This window comes from Triturus cristatus, chromosome 11 (genome assembly GCF_964204655.1).
Source record: "Triturus cristatus chromosome 11, aTriCri1.1, whole genome shotgun sequence".
In the NCBI taxonomy this organism is placed as follows: domain Eukaryota; kingdom Metazoa; phylum Chordata; class Amphibia; order Caudata; family Salamandridae; genus Triturus; species Triturus cristatus.
Genome location: NC_140594.1, coordinates 293,470,788 through 293,488,891, shown reverse-complemented (window position 1 = coordinate 293,488,891; position 18,104 = coordinate 293,470,788). Strand labels below are relative to the sequence as shown.

The following is an 18,104-nucleotide window of genomic DNA, read 5'->3' as shown; positions in this document are numbered from 1 at the left end:
TCGTAGCAAGTGTTCATACAAACCTCTGTGCAAATAGCTATATCATACCTGTCAACTTGAAGAACAATCTCACCGTGGGAGGAAGGGGTGGGGTCTTGAAGGGGGCGGGCCTCATGCTGAGAAGTACCTATGAGACACTTTTGAACCCCACCCCTAATCCCCCTCCTCCCAAAACCATCAAAAAAACAAGCTTGCTGGTTCATAAGTCCTGGGGTGTTTTCACACCGCTTAATAGACGTCGGCAGTTCCAAACCTCGGAAAACGATCTGGAAATCCACTACTTACCGTGGCTTTATTCCTTTCCCTGCCACCATATGATTTGGGCTCCTCACTGGGGGACAGTGTGATGGGAGACGATATCGTGTGTCACATGGTGGCACTGTGCGAGTTGGTAGGTATGCTAAATCATGCCCAAAACGGGCGTCGTTATAGTTTTTCACATTCTTTCTTCGTTAATTTACACGTGAGTGGAAATCAGGTGTAAATTCCACCTGCACCCCACCGGAAATGTTTGTATTGTGGTATCTATGCCAGTTACTTGTACTCATCGGTAAATAGGCCAGGAGCGTGAGTGCATCCTTAGCATGCCATTTACTTTTGTTGGTTCTTTTGTTGATTCGTTGCATTACATGCCACTGGTATCCTCTTTTAGGCAAACACAGGCTCGGCGTATAATGTCTTCCCTTGCGTACTGTTTGCATGTCTATATCCACTGCGGTGCTCGATCCTTCGTTGTCTTCAGGTGTACCATAAGTCTGACTTTATAAAGGATCCGAGGGGGGGGCAATGGCCTCAGCCCTCCAAGCCTTGCAGAAGCTCTCAAATGGGGGCAAGCTTCCAACTGGGCCAGTGCGCTGCTGGGATGGCAAATTGAAGTTGAGAAAGTGAGAGAAGAGGCTGACCCCTTGGCTGGCTAGAATGGTCTCTGGCCCACCAGCTCGCTCAAACCCATAGTGCCAATATCGGCAAATGTAGTCACATAACCGATAGAGGTGGGCGGAGCGTTCATGGCAGCCCCCGGTTGCTCAGACCCACAACCGCCCGTAGGACTAACGGGGCGCAGTAGTTCTTCCAGGGGACAACGCTAAGACATCCCTGGGTATCCTGGCTTAGCACCACGCTGTGCCGCTGCATGAAGTACCCCATGGTATCTGCAGACTCTGGATCGCCCTGTAACTCCTCCTGCAACACAAAATAACATGTTAGAAAACCTAACCCCCCCTCACACCTTGTACCTCCGGCTGCCGGGTAAGCGGAGGGGCGGGCAAGGCGAGACGTCGAGGGACAAGAGGGCGAAAGATGGGCGGGGACAGCCTAAATACCCCTGTCCCCTCCCCCCTCCCCGGAAGTGGGTCGGTCGGACGTCTTCCCTGGCCGTGGCCCAGGGTCTAGACCGTCGACTCCAGCGCCTTCCTGTGGCACTAAGGCGGCCGCCCTTTTAAGGGGGGCTGCTGCGCAACCCCCCCGGGCAGCCTTGCATAGTGCCAATATCGGCAAATGTAGTCACATAACACACATAATACATCAATAAACCACACAACACTTTTGTAAGTGGAGAAATATTGCTGCAGGTTTATTAGCATAACCAATATGCAAACATGGTGGGTTATCATACGGGCGATCCCAGGGCAGGCCAACACCTACGCCGCCTGCCCGTCTGATAAGCCTAAATTACACCGTGGCAGTCGCCAATTGGTGCATACCAAATATTGGGAGGGGCCACCCCTCCCATCCGTGGACCACCAGTCCACTTGCTTACTCACGACCCCCCGAAAGAGGTGGGCGGAGCGTTCATGGCAGCCCCCGGTTGCTCAGACTCACAACCGCTCGTAGGACTAATGGGGCGCCGTAGTTCTTCCAGGGGACAACGCTAAGACATCCCTGGGTATCCTGGCTTAGCACCACGCTGTGCTGCTGCATGAAGTACCCCTTGGTATCTGCAGACTCTGGATTGCCCTGTAACTCCTCCACAGCTCTGGGCGTGGCCACCGTCACAACCAGGGCCCCCCACAAAGGTAGGCCCCATACCTATATCCTGCTGATTCCTAGGACTCTCCCAGGACCAGCCACAAATCCAAGCCCACACTAGACCGGAGGACAGCTATTGCCTCCATCCTCTCTCAGCTCCCTGTATATACAGACTGAAAAAACCACAACCCTCACTTCAGGGATGGAAGCATATCGTACACCGGTGGGAATTTAATTCTGGCAGCAGGCCCTTCCTATCCTGGAAGAGGGGAGATACACCCACCTCTGACAAGGACGCTGTATATACGCAGCTGACCAGTGCCTGCACAAATGCACCACCCATTGCCAGGGTGGCTTCCGGCCGGCTATACCTTAAAATGCCTTGGGATTCCCAACGCCCCTCCTGTTAGCTTGTCCTGCTGAGCTTGCAACTCTGAGGGGGACCCAGTACCCGTGGGACCCACCTCGCCCAGTGCTTCATGTATATGCGCCCAGGATGACCTAAAGCAATAGCTTGGTGTTGGTTCAATGTTAAATAGCCTGGCTGAAGGGCAATACCTCGGCAAGCAGTGACAATGCGGTGGAAGTAAGAGTGTTCAAGGCCGCCTTCATTCCTCTCACCCCGCTATTTGTGTATAGCACTTGTCAGAGTCTGCCCATCACATTACGCCAGTCACCACCCCAGGTGACGCCTCGCCCTCCAAAACTTCTGATAGACACCGGGGAGCAGACAGGACAGTGTGGACCGACGGGGGACCAAATCTATAGATACCTGCTCTTGCTCGAGTACTGGGAATGCCAAGTGTCCTCCCATATTTTGTAGCCTATTTGTGCTTAACCAAAAATTGGCCCAAAGCTGACTCGTTGGATGACGTCTTCCACAACCTGCATTGCTGCCAGCCAAGGCTAAAGGGCGGGAAAAATTACCCGTTATCGTTACTCAATTCACTGTTACCTATTTCATTGAACTCAGAAGGACGAGATACTAAGTGGACCTACCAGGATATGAACTTGACCAGAGGCCGGACCCAAGCCCGTTTGAGTTCTGCCGCCCCACATGCCTGTGAACATGTGACCCAGGGCAAGCTTCAAGCATCCAACCCATACTTGGCCTTGCCTGAGCTAAAAACATCTAAAAGGCCTGAAAACAGGCTAACCTCCAACATTGCATTCTGAATGTTCGCCGAGAACTGCCAAGGAAAATTCGCATAACTGGAGCTACTGGTACCATGCCATCAATATAACCTTCTAAGACTGCAATGTATGATGCCATAGCCGGCCCCAATCCTGGGCAAATCGAAGCTTTCCACTGCTTGTGCTATTGATGGTACACATAGCCTGTTGAAACTAAAAGTAATTCCCTTACTACTGTTGAGCAAGAACCCACAACCCTTGGCTCTCCGTGGTTCGATACCTTCCTGCTAATAATGGTTTCCTAGAAGAATGATGACAAATCTTATGTTCTGCAAAGGCGGGACTGCAAGATCTGATGAGGCTCTCACTTCGGCCTAGGGTCAACACAATTCGCCATGAACATCGCTTAGCAGGGGGTGCTGCCAGGTTTTGCCTCCTCAGCCATCGCATACAGATAAGTAATCAACACTCATCATTCCACCTACAGCAAGCAGGAATAGGACTCCAAGAGGCACATCAGGAATCACAGCCACAACGCCGGGAACAGACGTGTTCCCCCCCCCGCCTACTGATGCTCCGACCGCTCGCATAATGCTCACAGTAAGGTAGAGACAAGGGAGGCTGTAATTTAAAGACCTTTACGATGATCGTTAGACAGACCCAACAGGGAGACTCATGTGAAGTGGGTAGGCACCACCACCCCCGCCTGTGAGTCAGCCCAGGTGTGTTTTGTCAAGACCTTTACTAAGCCCTTAGAGATCACCATCAACAACCTGCAGTGGCCAGGTGAAAGGCACCCTGCAGAACCTTCAAATCCTATTTCCTCACCAACCCCTTGCCGCCTGTCGGTGGAACGAATAACCTGTGTCCTTAATGTACAATAAATGTGATAATGTGTAGGCGTGTAGGAATCAGTACCTAATAATTACTGTGCATAGGGCCAGTGCTAGTATTCGAGACTGACCTGTATATTGTGCACGGTGCTTCGCAGCACAGCTTGGCCCATCTGATCACCTTTACAAACCCAGGAAGCTACCGATTGCTGGTTACCTCCAGATCCACGCGGTGCACGCCTAACCCGTTGAGCTCTCATACTACCGAGCAATTGTCCGAACGGAACTGACACATCTGCATCCCCCTTCCGGATGATGATGCATGCGCTTCATCATTGCCGGTTTAACTGCTAAGTGTCCCAGATCATGCACTGTTATAGCCAACCAGATGTTTTACTTTCTCTGACCGCAAGTGCAAGGATAATGTAAACCAAACCAATGCAAACCAACAATGCACGCAACGAGCATGACTGCTGGGAACACAGGCCACCAACTTCACCGACCACCGGAGACAGGATGTGCTCCTGCCCAAACCGAGTGACACAAGCTACCTACCACACAAGACGCAGTTCCCTCGCCAGGTTCCCCCAACCTTTTCACGCACCTACTACTGGAGCCTGGGAACTAGTTCTAGAGATGTGCCTTGTATAAATAAGTGAGGGTGCACGTTTAAACTGGCAGCTGCTAATGTTAAATAAACCTGAAAATACTCCGCTCGGAGCAACCCGCTAGACAATGGCTTCCATTGAAAGGCGGTGCCAGCAGCACTCCAAACACCTAAGGCTGTACATCTGAACACGGCTTTAGTCTAACAGATGCCCCTTGCATCAGATATCAACCCTACCAACCTGGCTGAAAACTGCTCAATGCTTCTGATGCCTCGGCGCTCCCTGACCCCCTGCCAGCCACCCTGGTACAATCCTCTTGTGACCGGGACCTCCCAGTGCAATGAACGCACAAGACATCATTGACTGACATTATCTCTTCAACTAGGCGTCCCCACAAGAGCCCACCACAAACCAAGTGGCCTAAGACCTTCCCCTGAGGGGCTGTTGCGAATGACTGCAAAACAACTTCTAGGCATTCTCTCCCAATATTATAAATGTAGTTTGCAGTTGGCTACGATATGCACCTAAGCCTGTCCGAGCTCACCACTCTAGTCAGGTGACGGGAATACACACATAAGCAACGCTTGTTCCTCCCCTATGGAGCTCGGCAGCGCCTTTGGGCTTATCCCAGAGGCAGTGTACATTTAATGTGCCAACCGCATACCCACAGTAGCCGGCTAGGCACACCACCGAGGAGTCTCCGTACCCTGTTATTTAAATTATCCATAGTATCCTCCTAAACAGATAACTTAGCTCCCACTGCTTGTCTTGCACTGTGCTACCAAACCTCGTCACTTCCGAGGTTACCCATGAAACACTAGGTCCGTCGGGCCACCACCCTACATATCAATTAGGCCAACCTAGTAGTTACTGGTAGGAACTGTGCTTAGCAGAACATTGTGCATCAACTCAATCTGCAGTGTACCCTACTAACACTTGTAGCAGGGCGCATAGTCTAAGTACCTCCTGTCCAGCTTATACAAATGCAGATCACCATAGTGGTGCGTACAATGGTCTTCACGCAGGGACTAGATTGCAGCTTCTACACACTCCTGATGCCTATTTTCTTCTAGTACCTTCCCCACGTGGAGCACCGTAGCCTCTGGGCCAGCCCCATGCAACTCTAACTTCGGACGTTTTGACTCCAGGAATAGCAGACGATCACAGACGCGCCTTGGAGAATTCGCGGAAAACAGCTGCATGACCGACAAAGGACAAATTACCACTGTTCAATCGCATCTGTCCTGCATGCGTGCCTCGTCACCTTATTCCTTTTAAAGACCAAATCCCGACCTTAAATTACCAAGTCTTGCCCCCGTGAGTAACCGTGAACTGTGGTGGCTTATAACAATGGGCTCCATCTACCCAGGAGCCCATTCCCGATAGAGTGGAGGACCAGAATCCCCGAACATGCCACACTACCGGATAGCTCCTACTACATCCAATTACATCACCACAAATCTAGGGCAGCCAAGAGGCTTAACCTGAGCACTCCCACTCCTTCCTAACGTAATCCAAGGCGATCGCAGCATGTGCCCCCTGGTTGTTCTGCTCAGGTTCTATCCCTTGTCGGTGACGTTTCGGTATTCGAAATTCCGCAATCTAGTCCGGACTCCTTTCCCACATTATACAGAAGATCGAAGAGAGCCGTAGCCTTCTGGATGAAGCATGGAAGGGCCCAGCAAGGCGTTTATCACTGCCCTCCGATTCGACGATACTTCGACCGAGGAGACTGATAGCCTATTAACTGCAGACCATACCACCCACAAGGTCACAGGATTTAACCAGCATATGCCCACCATAGCCCTGTCAAAAACAAGGTAATTACAAACACGGAGCACGCTAATTGCTGTTAACTACAGTATGGGGCACATCCACCGCATCTCTCCGTTGTGGATGGCGACCCCATCAGCGGGGAGTTCCCTAACCTCTTTATCTGTGCCGACTGCCCCTGCCTAAGATTCATGTGTTGATGGTAAGGTTCTTGAGCTCCTAGTACTAGGAAATCCGGAACACCAAACCTATTAATGAACAGTGTTCAAAACCGAGAGGGTGACGATGACGATGAACACCCAAGGCCTCCCCTAGGGTCAGAGCGCGCCACTAACCACTCTCGTAACCTTGCAGCATGGCCAGGAACACGACAGCGCCACCCGCGGGAGCCTGGACCAGCCCCACAACACCAAGTCGGCAGCGTTGGCCACAACACTACCCGGTATCCACCCTGATCGCCCAGCGTGCCACACAAACTCCATCAGGTACGGGCATCAACAGAGGAGGCCAACCCTGTTCAAAGGTTAGTGAAACTACCGCCCCCTTCGCTGAAGAGTCCCCGGGGGAGGGAGGGGGGTAGCACAATGCACGCCATCCTTACATTGCAGGTGAAGTCAGGGCACGCCAAGTGAGTCGTCCCGAGAGCGCAAACCAGGTACCACCCTTCGCTCCAGAGTAGGTATGCCCATGCCCCGAATTGCCCAGTGAGCGTGGCACCGATGTCTTCTGTTTATAACACATACAGGTAAGGGAGCGTAAGTGAATTGCCCAGATTCATAGGAAATGAACGCAACTCTGAGGCTCGCACCCTGGTTCCAGCACCAGAGTCGGCAGGGCGAACTCGACCCAAAAGTATGGAGAGCTTTCATGAGCGCGGTAGACGTTACCCAATCATGCACGGGGGGGAAAGTGATTTGCCCAGAATCACCATGTGTGAACACGACTTCAAGGCTCTAACCCTGGTTCCAGCACCAAAGTCGGCAGTGCGAACTCGGCCCAAGAGTAAGGAGCGCTTACAGGAGCAGTTTAATCATTACACATTCAAGGCACATGCGAGTTAAGTGATTTGCCCAGATTCACCGTAGGTGACGCGACCCCGAGGCTCGGACCCTGGTTCCAGCACCAATATCGGCAGCGCGACTCGACCCTAAAGTAGGAGTGTTTACATGGGCACAGTTTATACATTGCACATTCAGGCACGGGGAGATTAAGTGAGTTGCCCAGACTCACCGTGTGTGAACGCAACCCCGAGGTTAGAACCCTGGTTCCAGCACCAAAGTCAGCAGCGCGAACTCGCCCCAAAAGTATGAAGCGCTTACCTGAGCACAGTTTATACCCAACGCATTCATGCATGTGAGGATAAGTGATTTCCACAGAATCACCGTCAGTGAACGCGACCCGAGGTTCGACCCTGGTTCCTGCACCAAAGTGACCCATCTAGCCAACAGACTACCTCCTCTCTGGCCATCCCGGAAGAACTAACCCTCGAGGGGGGCTCGAACATGCAGAGGTGGCCTCCCGGGCAGCCTCGAATTGCCACACCAACCTCCAGCTGCATGGGCCACGAGCCGCATCCCGCACCGAGGGGGGCAGTCGCAGTCTGTTCGCGCGGCGACATGCACTAGGCGGAGCGGCCATGCCCCAGGAATGGACCATCAACCATGGTACACCCGCGCATTTTTTTACCCCTTCTAGCGCCCCTGCAACGCCACTCTGACTATTGCTGGAAGAATTAGCCCGTTACACAATACCAAGCCCAGTCAGCTGAAACCCAGAGGAATACGGTTTCGGGATGCTTGAATCGGGAGGCGAGAGACTAGCCTTGAAATCGGTAGTCTCCCGCCTGAATCGGGAGGGTTGGCATGTCTGCGAGGGTATCAAGGCTCGGTCCTCTAACCACGCGGCTCGACCCCCCAACCTGGGTACGTCGCGCAAGGCTGCGCAGCAATGGGGCACTAGTGCTGCCAGCACCGTCGGGGTGGGAGGCGGAAAGCCTGCCTAGTACGGCACGAGTTAAACACTGAAGTGGGTGAGGCTGGCCACAGGGGAATTCAGGACGACACTAACGTGGCCTTATTGCATCGAACCCATGCATTTGGGTTCTGGGCACCACTCAATCACTCAACCGGGTCAGCCGCTCGGTAAGGCAAGCCTGCCGGTCGAGAGCCCTCACACAGACCCCCGACCGATCCAACTCTGCCCGCAGGCCCTAGCCACCCCACGGTGCCGCACGACAACACCAGGGGGGGGGGTAAGTACCACTGGGACGAGGTTACCACTGGTGGCCTGCGATTGGGATCTGGGTGGAGGGAGGGGGGGCTCACCTCGCAATCGCAGCTCCCCGGCCGATGACGAGTCCCCGCGAACGACGCGACACAACGGCGTGGCTGGTGGACAAGGCGAGATGTCGAGGGACAAGAGGGCGAAAGATGGGCGGGGACAGCCCTAATACCCCTGTCCCCTCCCCGGAAGTGGGTCGGCCGGACGTCTTCCCTGGCCGTGGCCCAGGGACTAGACCGGCGACTCCAGTGCCTTCCTGTGGCACTAAGGCGGCCGCCCTTTTAAGGGGGGGCTGTTGCGCAACCCCCCCGGGCAGCCTTGCAAACACTACAGAGAAGAATTGTGGCCCCGGTGACTGACAGTCTTTCCATTGTGATTTAGAAGCCTGTGACACTGCACAGACAACAAGACTATGGTGAAAATGAAACAAGGCCTGTGTATTCATTATTTGGTATTGCAGTGCTCTTGGCCCGCACTAACAAAAAGCGTGGGAAACTAAATCAGTCTCCCTAAAACAGTCTGCTGGCTAAGCTACTGACTTAGGTACCTGGGTTTGAATCCCCTCAGAAGCAGCTAACTAACAATTATGTGATTCTGAGCAAATCCCCCGTGCCTATAAATGTAAATATGTGAAAACTATTGAAATTCAAAGACGTAAATTACCACTTGATGCACGAGGTATTGCATCGTCTCCCAACACTCAACATAATGAACAGCACAGGCTGTGGCCTACATCCACACACTTCATAAGGCCCGAAACATTGTTTTTTATTGGCGTATATAGTGTTTTCAGAAGGCAATATTCTATTTCGCCTAAAGAATGGAATATCCTTGCACCCTTCCTGCCACTAAGGCAGGATGTTGGTGCTCTATCTATAGTAAAGCATTATTTCTATACCTCTTTGACGAGGTATCAAAGCACCCTCCCAGTTGCTTGCACAAGTATTTACTAAGTCAGCATAACGTGCCTGGAGATGGGTGTTGATAAAAACGTATGCTATATTTTTGTATACCGCCTGGGGCCCATGGAATGTGCTTGGCACCAGTGCTTTAAATGGGCATGTACTGTCCGGCACTCAGTACCTGCATTTCTTTAATTTAAAATGGAGATTACCTATCTCAGCACGGCTGCAGCCCACTTCATGGGAGAGCCCCAGGACTTCACAGGAGCAAAGAGGTACTCAAATCAAATCAAATCAAATCAAAGATAGCTTTATTCGGTATTTGACAAGCACCATATAAGCAAACATTACAAAAATACGATTAAAACAACGTTATTTAAACATTTACATACTAAAAGGTGATTACTAAGAAGAAATACATATTCATTACCCTAGTCATTCAATTAATCTAATATTAAAAACCCTTTAAAAAAAATTTCTAGAAAGCGATTGATATATGTATCGTTACATTTGCATGATAGAAGGGTCGAGGTAAATATGACATATTTATGTATTATATGGTGTTATTAGGCACAGAATAATACTTCTACAAACCCTCAACCTACTAATCGCTTCTCATAGACCCTCTACATTTTATAATAAACGACAGGAATTTTATCATCACTCCAATAGTACATTCGTCTTGAAGCAAATACAATCTGTGGAGGGCTGCTTTACAGCTTCTCAGGCCCCACAGTTTTAACAGAGGCAATAGATGTTTTTTCCTACCCCATTGATAGTACTTGCAGAACAGTATGCAATGTATGTTAGACTGAGTGGCTATTCCGTCACACGGGCAATTAATCATTTTCACTGACCAATCATTCGGTGTAGGGAACGTTATTAACCTGAAGAAACAGTCTGTCCTCAGACGAGCCAGCAGCATTCTATGGTAAGAGGTACTCTAAATAGTGAGTACCCTCACCAGTGGCGGCTCCTTCATAGGGGCGTTTGGGCGTCGCCGCCCTGCTTTCTCGCAGTTCGAGAAGGCAGAAACATAAAATGGTAAAAACTACCATTTTATGTTTCTGCTTCTCGCACTGCGAGAAAGCAGAAGTGCCTGGTTGGGGACGGAAGGGTGGGCGGTCGTGCTCGAGGGCAGGGGGGAGTGGCTTACCCACTGTTGTGGGTACTGACTGTTTGGTCGGCCCCTGGAGCCAACCAAACAGCCAGTGCCCACAACACTGGGTAAGCCACTCCCCCCCTGCCCTCCAGCGCGACTGCCCACTCTCCCTTGTTCTCTATGCGGGAGAAAATGGCGCGGCTGGGGCGCTCTCCCCAGCGCCTCAGCAACGTCGTGATTGGCGGAGGCAGAGGGAGGGAGGCTTCCTTTCCTGATGACGAGCGGTCACGAGGAGAGCTGCAGGAGTTTGCGTAGGACGGTTGGAGTCGGACCCGGACCCATCCATAAGCTGAGTAACTGTAAGTACTTTTTTATTTGATAATTGTATGTATTTTATTTAATTAAACCCCTCCCGCTTCCCACCATTCCCCCGCGACAACCCCATTTCCACCCACCCCCCCACCCGCAATTCCAGCCGTGACTGACTTGTGGATTGTACGAGGCCCCGGGGTCTGTGCTGGAGCGAGGCATGTAGTTGTGTAAGACTAAGAGTTTGACGAAGGTCACTTGCCTGTTCCACCTTCTGCTCACGGCGGCCATGCTTGCTCGATCTACATTATTCATGTCTTTCAGAGGAAGCGTCAATTCAGATCTGTGGACTGTATTATTTCGCCACTGGTTAACCAGTCGGAAATTGATTGCAATTTCTATGGCGAGGACGATGGTAGCCTCTGTAGCGTCGAAGTTGGTCGTGGATGTTACATCATTTTTTGTAGAACTCATTGCGGCCATTTAATGGTCCTATAGCGCTTTTAGAGTGTAGACACCAGGATCCATATTACCACATTTTGGATGGGCGTGTGGCACTATTAGTTAGCGATATGTACGTCCGGTGTGGTGGAGAGCTTAGTGAACTGGAGATTTTGCCCTAGAGCAAGGCCCCCCATTTGGCAAGGGATGGAAATGGGGATCGTTGGGGTAGAGGGGTTTTGTGATAAGCAGGGCTTTAAGTGGGGTGAAAAAACTGTGGGGTCTCTCAGAGGGACCGATGTCATTAAGAGCGTGCCTTAAAAGGGATGTAAACTGAAAATCTATGCTTAGCTTAGTGTACCTCCCGACTGGTATTTTGCTACTTCAGTCATTAGATCCAGATATATTTAATACAGCAAGTAACATTACACCTACAACAAGCCCTGACCAATTATTGCCTTTGTCACTGGTTGTTAGTTGCATAACATAAATAAGCAACAACCATGGCTTGCAGTATAGCATGTTGAAAATGCTTCAGTTCTGAAATGGTGAGACTGAAAGAACTATAACGAGTCTCTTTGAAGTTACATGAAAGGTCAGTGAAGGGTGGTACTGCTGCAGAGTTAAGATTCATTATTTTTAATCTGAGGGTGAGATCAAAAATGGAGAGCTCGATAAAGACCTGTCTCAGTGTGCATAGAAAACATTGAAGTTAATGCCTTGGTCCTCCTGTATGCATTAGTTTTAGGTGTCCCCTGATCTGCGAAGCAGCGAGAGTTGCGTATTTCCATACTCGCTGTGTAAAACAGGGCGGAGTAGTGCAGAGTGCCTGCTCTGGCTCTGTGTGCATTACTGTTGAAGGGTTGGTGCTTTGTGAAGTAGTAGGTAAAGGGTGCTACCTGGTTAAGTATGCAAAAACGTGACAGCCCTGCATGTGTGCAAGGGCCCTTTCTGATGTTAATGACTTCATCTCCCTTCTACAAAAAGGAACTGTTTTTGCACCTAACAGTCTGTGGTGCACTTATAGCAAAAGTGCCTTACACACAGCCTTTCTCTGTTATGGAATTGTACCTTCTGCAGTCACTGTCTTTGTTAGAACAGATTCACAATTGCTTTGTTAGCCTTCCTGCTTTCTCAAATTTGCTTGAAAATGCACCATTTGCCCACTCTTTTTTCAAAATTTTCTAGGGGGCAAAATTCTCCCATAACCCCCAGTAGGGGGTTCAGGCTCGCTCGCTACGCTCGCTCGCTACAGTGCTGTACCACAATTGTTTTACACCTCACCACTTTCAAATGTCACCAGCCGCTTATAATTACATTTAAAGCATTGGTTAGCACAGAAGTGAGCAGAAGTTTCAAACGCACTGAGTGGCAAGCAAGAGGAATGCGAAGGTTAGTTTCAAATGCTGCAAATATAAACAAGCAGGCGTGGTGCGTCCATTGGGGCGTTGCCCCCCCGCCCCCGCACCCGCCCGCAGCTCCCTCCTCGGTGTCTCTGAACTTAGTTTACTTAAGTTCAGAGACCCCAAGGGTGGGGAGAACTGACAATGCATGTCAGTCAGCATGACGTCGGACCGTGGGCGGTCCGGCATCATGTTGACTGACATGCATTGTCAGAAAAGCCAGGGAAAGGCAGCACAAGTGCGCATAAGTGGGCATGGAGAGTAATTTTTAGCCCGTGCCCAGTCATGCGTACTTGTGTTTTTACTGCCTTGCGCATGCCCATTAGGAGCCCCTCGGTCTCCTAATGGGGAGGCGGCGGGTGTAGCGTAAGCTGTGCCCTCAGCCAATCCTGGTGCTGCAGCAGCGCCAGGATTGGCTATGGGGTTGCCACTCCAGTGCTGACGTGGTGTTCCGGTTTGAAGGGGGCAGAGGCGCCAACACGGACCAGGAGCAGAGGCGGTCAGGTAAGTTTTTGTTTTTATTTTAATTCAGTTCTCCCGCTGCTGGTGGTAGGGTTGGGGTGGTGTTTAGGGTTAGGTGGTAGAGTTGGGGTGGTGTTTAGGGTTTAGGGTTGAAATTTGCTAGGGTTCCCGGAGTCTAGGGATCAGGGCCCGATGCAGGTTCGTGCATAATGGTGTTGGGAAGGTTTTAGGGTGGTTTTGCAAAATTCCATCCAGATTTGGATGATTTTGGGGTGTTTTTGTGGGTTTGCGGGGGGCTTGTGTTTGGGTGAAAAGTCGTACCCCTTCCAGTGGATGGATTTGTGTAATTCTTGCTGAGATTCTTGGGAATGGCTGGAACTAGTGTCCCAGTGAGTTTGAAGATGATCGAAGTAGTGGAAGTGCGAAAAAAGAGCATTTTTTGTGAAGGCCCGGATTGCAATGTTATCCAATGGGTGGTGTTGGGGTGCGTGGAGAAGTGTTTTTTAGGGGGTTCCAGTGGATCGACAGGAACGGGGCTGCTGTGAGTGGCAGGGAGGTGGAATTGCTGGGTGTGCAGGAAGTTTGGGAGGAATCGATTGATGGGAAGGGTGTTTTTTGGCAAAGTCGAGGAAGGGAAAGAGCTGCCATAGGAGCCCATGTTAAACGTGAGTTTTGCATGTTTCCTCCAGCACTTTTACGCCCCACCATTTTCAAATGTCACCAGCCGCCCCTGTAAACAAGTCTGACTTATTGTCCAAGAGTCCCCAGCATGGTTCTGGGAGGAGCCAGGCCTTTAATGCTTTTTGCTTTCTCTGAGGTGCAAGTGAGGGTTAAGGTATAGGGTTAAGGTTGTAAAGGTTTCTTAACATTACTCTCCTCTTGTGCCTTCTTTAGAGTACAAACGGCCACTAGACATCCTAGTTAGGACTTAGGAACGAAAGGTCATGAAAAACCTATCAGTATGCCTTCACTGGTGCTAAAAAGCTGCACCGTCCAATGAGGCTAAGCATCTTGCTCCTCGCACAACCATATTTCGCAGGACCACAGGAAACATTAGCTCAACTACGCAACACCTGCGCACACAGACACCATGATGCCCAAGATATGTGACTGGCAAATGATACAGCCCCAATAATATGGACACTTCAAGCAACAGGACCATTCACATATCTGCAACAAAATAAACAGCGAAGGTGGTGGTGCACACACCCACACACAAATTAGACCACTAATATCCACGTCAGGATCGGAAAAGCCCTATCCATTGCACTAACACCTACTAACTATTGCTAGACATAGATCAAGCACACTGAACAGGTCTAAATGAGTGTTGCTTGTTGGGTGGTACTGAATTGTTTAATGAGTTTTTATGTTATATGGTGTTTAGTTATGTTTTGGATGATCCATGATATTTATTTCTGCCCATTGCACATTCTAAATAAAAACAATGACTCCAGACCACCATGAATCTGGTAAATGTGAATTCACCGAAAGATACAGAAAGGTTTTCAAAAGCATTGAAGTACCATGCAGGTATCAGATGTTCGCATTGCATAGCTAAACAGCTCCAATATAGCATTGAATTTGCCCTGACAAGTGCCCCTTAGGTACTGCAACTACAGAAGAGCTACTCTTAGCACCATTGTTGGTTCATTGTTTTTGCTTGGATGCTCTCTACAGCATCTCTATTTTCAAAGCAGACAACTCTGGACCACTGTCAACATATGCTACAAAGTAAACACTTTGTACAAATATGGAAGGGGCGGTGCCTTACCTGAGAGCTATTCACTGGAAAGGAAGAGAGTTTTGGGACATCCATGATCTTCACGTCAAACATTGCCCCGTTTAGTATAACCGAGGGCCTGTAGACGTCCTGAGAAATGGTGGGGCTGTAGGCTTCACTGAAGTCGTGGTGCACGAATTGTCGGATGATGGCAGTCTTGCCCACCCCGGGGGCACCCAGCACTGCCACCTTTAGTGTCTCCACCATGTCCATTGATGGTGCATTTAAGAGCTCCTCGCCCCGCCCACGGGGAGCCAGGAGAACCTCCAGTCAGAGGAGTGTGGGCACCATGTTTAGTTAATTGTCTCCAGGAGGACAGGGCTTCCCCTTCCAACATGCAAAAGTAGACGTCTGGAGACCGCCTTGATATGACTGTTCCCATTGGAAGCACAAGCAGTGCTTGGAAGTATCCTGAGATAGTAAGATCCTCTTCAAACAACAATTAATTTAAAAATCAGTTTAAGATGCGCAAAATTACCCAACAAAACAAAAATCCTTGGACCACGAATTAAAAAGAATCATTACGTAAAAAAAAATTGTCCAATGCTAATTCAGCAAACCCTGGGTTTGAAACAAGATGACGTAGAGAATGGCAAGTTTTAGGTTAGCAGCCAAGCTTTTCATCTTTGTGTTAAATGCCAAGCTCTACACTAAATGACAAGTCTCATGTCAAATTCCAAGTTCCCCATCAAATGATGTGTCAACTGCCAAGCTTCAAGACAAAGGCCAAGCATCACCTCTTCATATCAAATGCAAAGCTTCGTATCTTCTTATCAAATTCCACCCTTCACCTCTTCCTACTAAATGCTAAGATTCACATGCTTGTATCAAATTCCAGTCCCCGCGTCACGCTTCAGGCAAAATGTCAAGTCTCATATCAAATGCCCAGTTTCAGGTCTTCATATGATTTTTCAAACTTCATATCAAAAGCCAAGCTTCATGTCGACCACTCCAGGGATTTTTACATTTCTAATGTCAAAAGTAATCCAGGGAAGCTCATGGAATTTGCGTTATATTTGGGATTCAGGGACATCTTCTCAACTACCAATCATTGATCGTTTGGACAAAGTAATATCTCCCATGGCTTCAATCCTCGCACCAGGTCAGCTCCCAGACTGTGGTGACCTTGAGTATATTGCAGATGGGGTGTCTCAGAAAGGCATATTCGTGGGTCTTTGTCTCAGCGGAAGACTTTATAAGTGTGAAGCATTCGGGACTTCTTAATCAGGCTGGCAGGAGTCTGAATCCCATACACCAGCATGCCCCACAAGCCTCAGGAGGGTAGTCACTCAGGTTGGGTTTGCAGGTGCAGTGGCCTAGTAAGCAGTTGCTTCATGCAGTGCATGTCCCTCGGCTCCTATCACCAGACCACCAGGAACTTTTGGTTCCGTCTTAAACAGCGAGGACTCCATCAGCGGAGCCCTTAGGACCAGCAGTGGAAGCTGGCATCCAGCTCTGTGTCCCCTCAACGCGCCAAGCAAAAGCACAAAATAAAAAAATATATATCAGGAAAGGTAAAAAGGCTTCTTATCATGAGCATCCAGCTACAGGCGCCCGGTGTCCCAGGGGGAGTCAGTAGGTAGGTGGTGCCCACGACCTGCCGCGAGCTGGGCGCAGAAGGAACTCTGCAGTGTGAAGCCTCCAGTGCAGATGCAGGCTCGTCCGCCCCCTCAGATTGCACTAAGCCATCGGTAACCGTGTCCGTGGAGAGGAGGGGCACAGATGTGGAGCTCCCGGGGTTGATAACCAATCAGCTTCAAGGGGTCAGGGGCCTCCAGCACCCTGGCGTGTACGTTCCCCTCGTCCTGGAGTCCCAGTCCAGCTGCAGCTTCATCAACTCGGATTCCACGCACCCTACCCTCTACTCTCGCTTTCTTCATCTCCTCTCCCCTCCTTTTCGTACCCTCGCTTCTTCCTCCTGCTCTCGCTTACTCCTCCTTCCCTCACCGCTTCGTCCTTCTCGTCTCCTCTGCTGCCTTCTCTCACCTCCTCTTGATTACCACGCCTCCCCTCGCCTCCTTTTTTGGCTTACCCCACGCCCCCTTTAAGCTCTTTTCTCTTTACTTAATTTCTATTCTTTCCCTTCACTCCTCCTTTCCCACATCTCCTTCCCCTTCTTTCAACTCCTTTCCTAACCTTCGCCTCCTGCATCTTCTCTCATCTTTTCTTCCTTCATCTGGTCCTCTTTCTTTCCCTCGCCTCTCTTCCCTTGCCTTCGTTAGGCTCCGCCCGCCGCCTCGGCTTCGTTGCCTCAGCTCGGAGCCTCGGACGGTCCGTGGCGCGAGACTCCCTCGCAAGGCTCCAAGATCCCGGTCCGGCACCAGAATACCAATGAGATGCTGCTTTCTCGGTGCAGAGGTCAGCCTCACGGGGAAGGTCCCGCTGCTCCTGGTGCATGCCCCGCCCCAGGAGGCACGAGACGCCGCTCGCCACAAGGGCTTGATTTTCACGAGCATATTACTATAATCTGCTTTATTGAGCATGGGGTGACTCCCCCTTTCAGTCGTCTGCAGTCTAAATTACAAGGGAGATCCAGGACAACCGACAGTACGGGAAAACACAGCTCCGAGTACAGTACGGCGCGTGGGAAGAAAAACAAAAGAACGCGTTTTGTGACGGAGCGTTTCTTGCCGCAGGCGTTGTACTATTTTTTTTATTTTTGCAATTTTATATAGCGCAGACATGGCCTGAATGCACCAGAGCGTGTCACAGCAGTAGCATGATACAGGGGTACAGCAAGTTACAGTTACAATAATAACGTTCAGCCATATTGAGGGATATAATGCAAAAACGATCTCTAAATGCGGTAATTGACACTATGAGGTAGTCGGTTCGCAATAAAAAAAAACATTGGCATGGCCAATAGGTCTCACTTTTGGGTCCTTATAAGTGTTTAGACAGAGCTATTGTCTTTGTTAATGTCTTTAAGCTGTGTTGTAGAGCATTGTGAATGTTGTGCAGCATGTTGAAAAGTTATAATAAAAAAAGTGTTATAACCATTTTTGTTACCCTATATATAACCAAGAAAACTTTATGTACAACTGAACGACCCTAATAAGTCATAAATCATCACATTTAAATAGTAAAGTAAGTGTCTTTATCTGTA

The 18,104-nt window shown here is 49.9% G+C and overlaps 1 protein-coding gene across 2 annotated transcripts in view; it reads right to left on the bottom strand.

Annotated features, from left to right (window-relative positions):
- RASL10A (RAS like family 10 member A) overlaps positions 1–17,637 on the bottom strand; it is a 104,823-nt gene extending 87,186 nt beyond the window's left edge. The window contains exon 1 of one of the 2 annotated variants that reach the window (XM_085633309.1): positions 14,990–17,637. In XM_085633309.1, the coding sequence (XP_085489435.1) occupies positions 14,990–15,211 (222 nt within the window). In that variant the 5' untranslated portion in view covers positions 15,212–17,637. The remainder of the gene's footprint in view (positions 1–14,989) is intronic. The other variant, XM_085633308.1, reaches the window with a different exon arrangement.
- Positions 17,638–18,104: the final 467 nt, after the last annotated feature.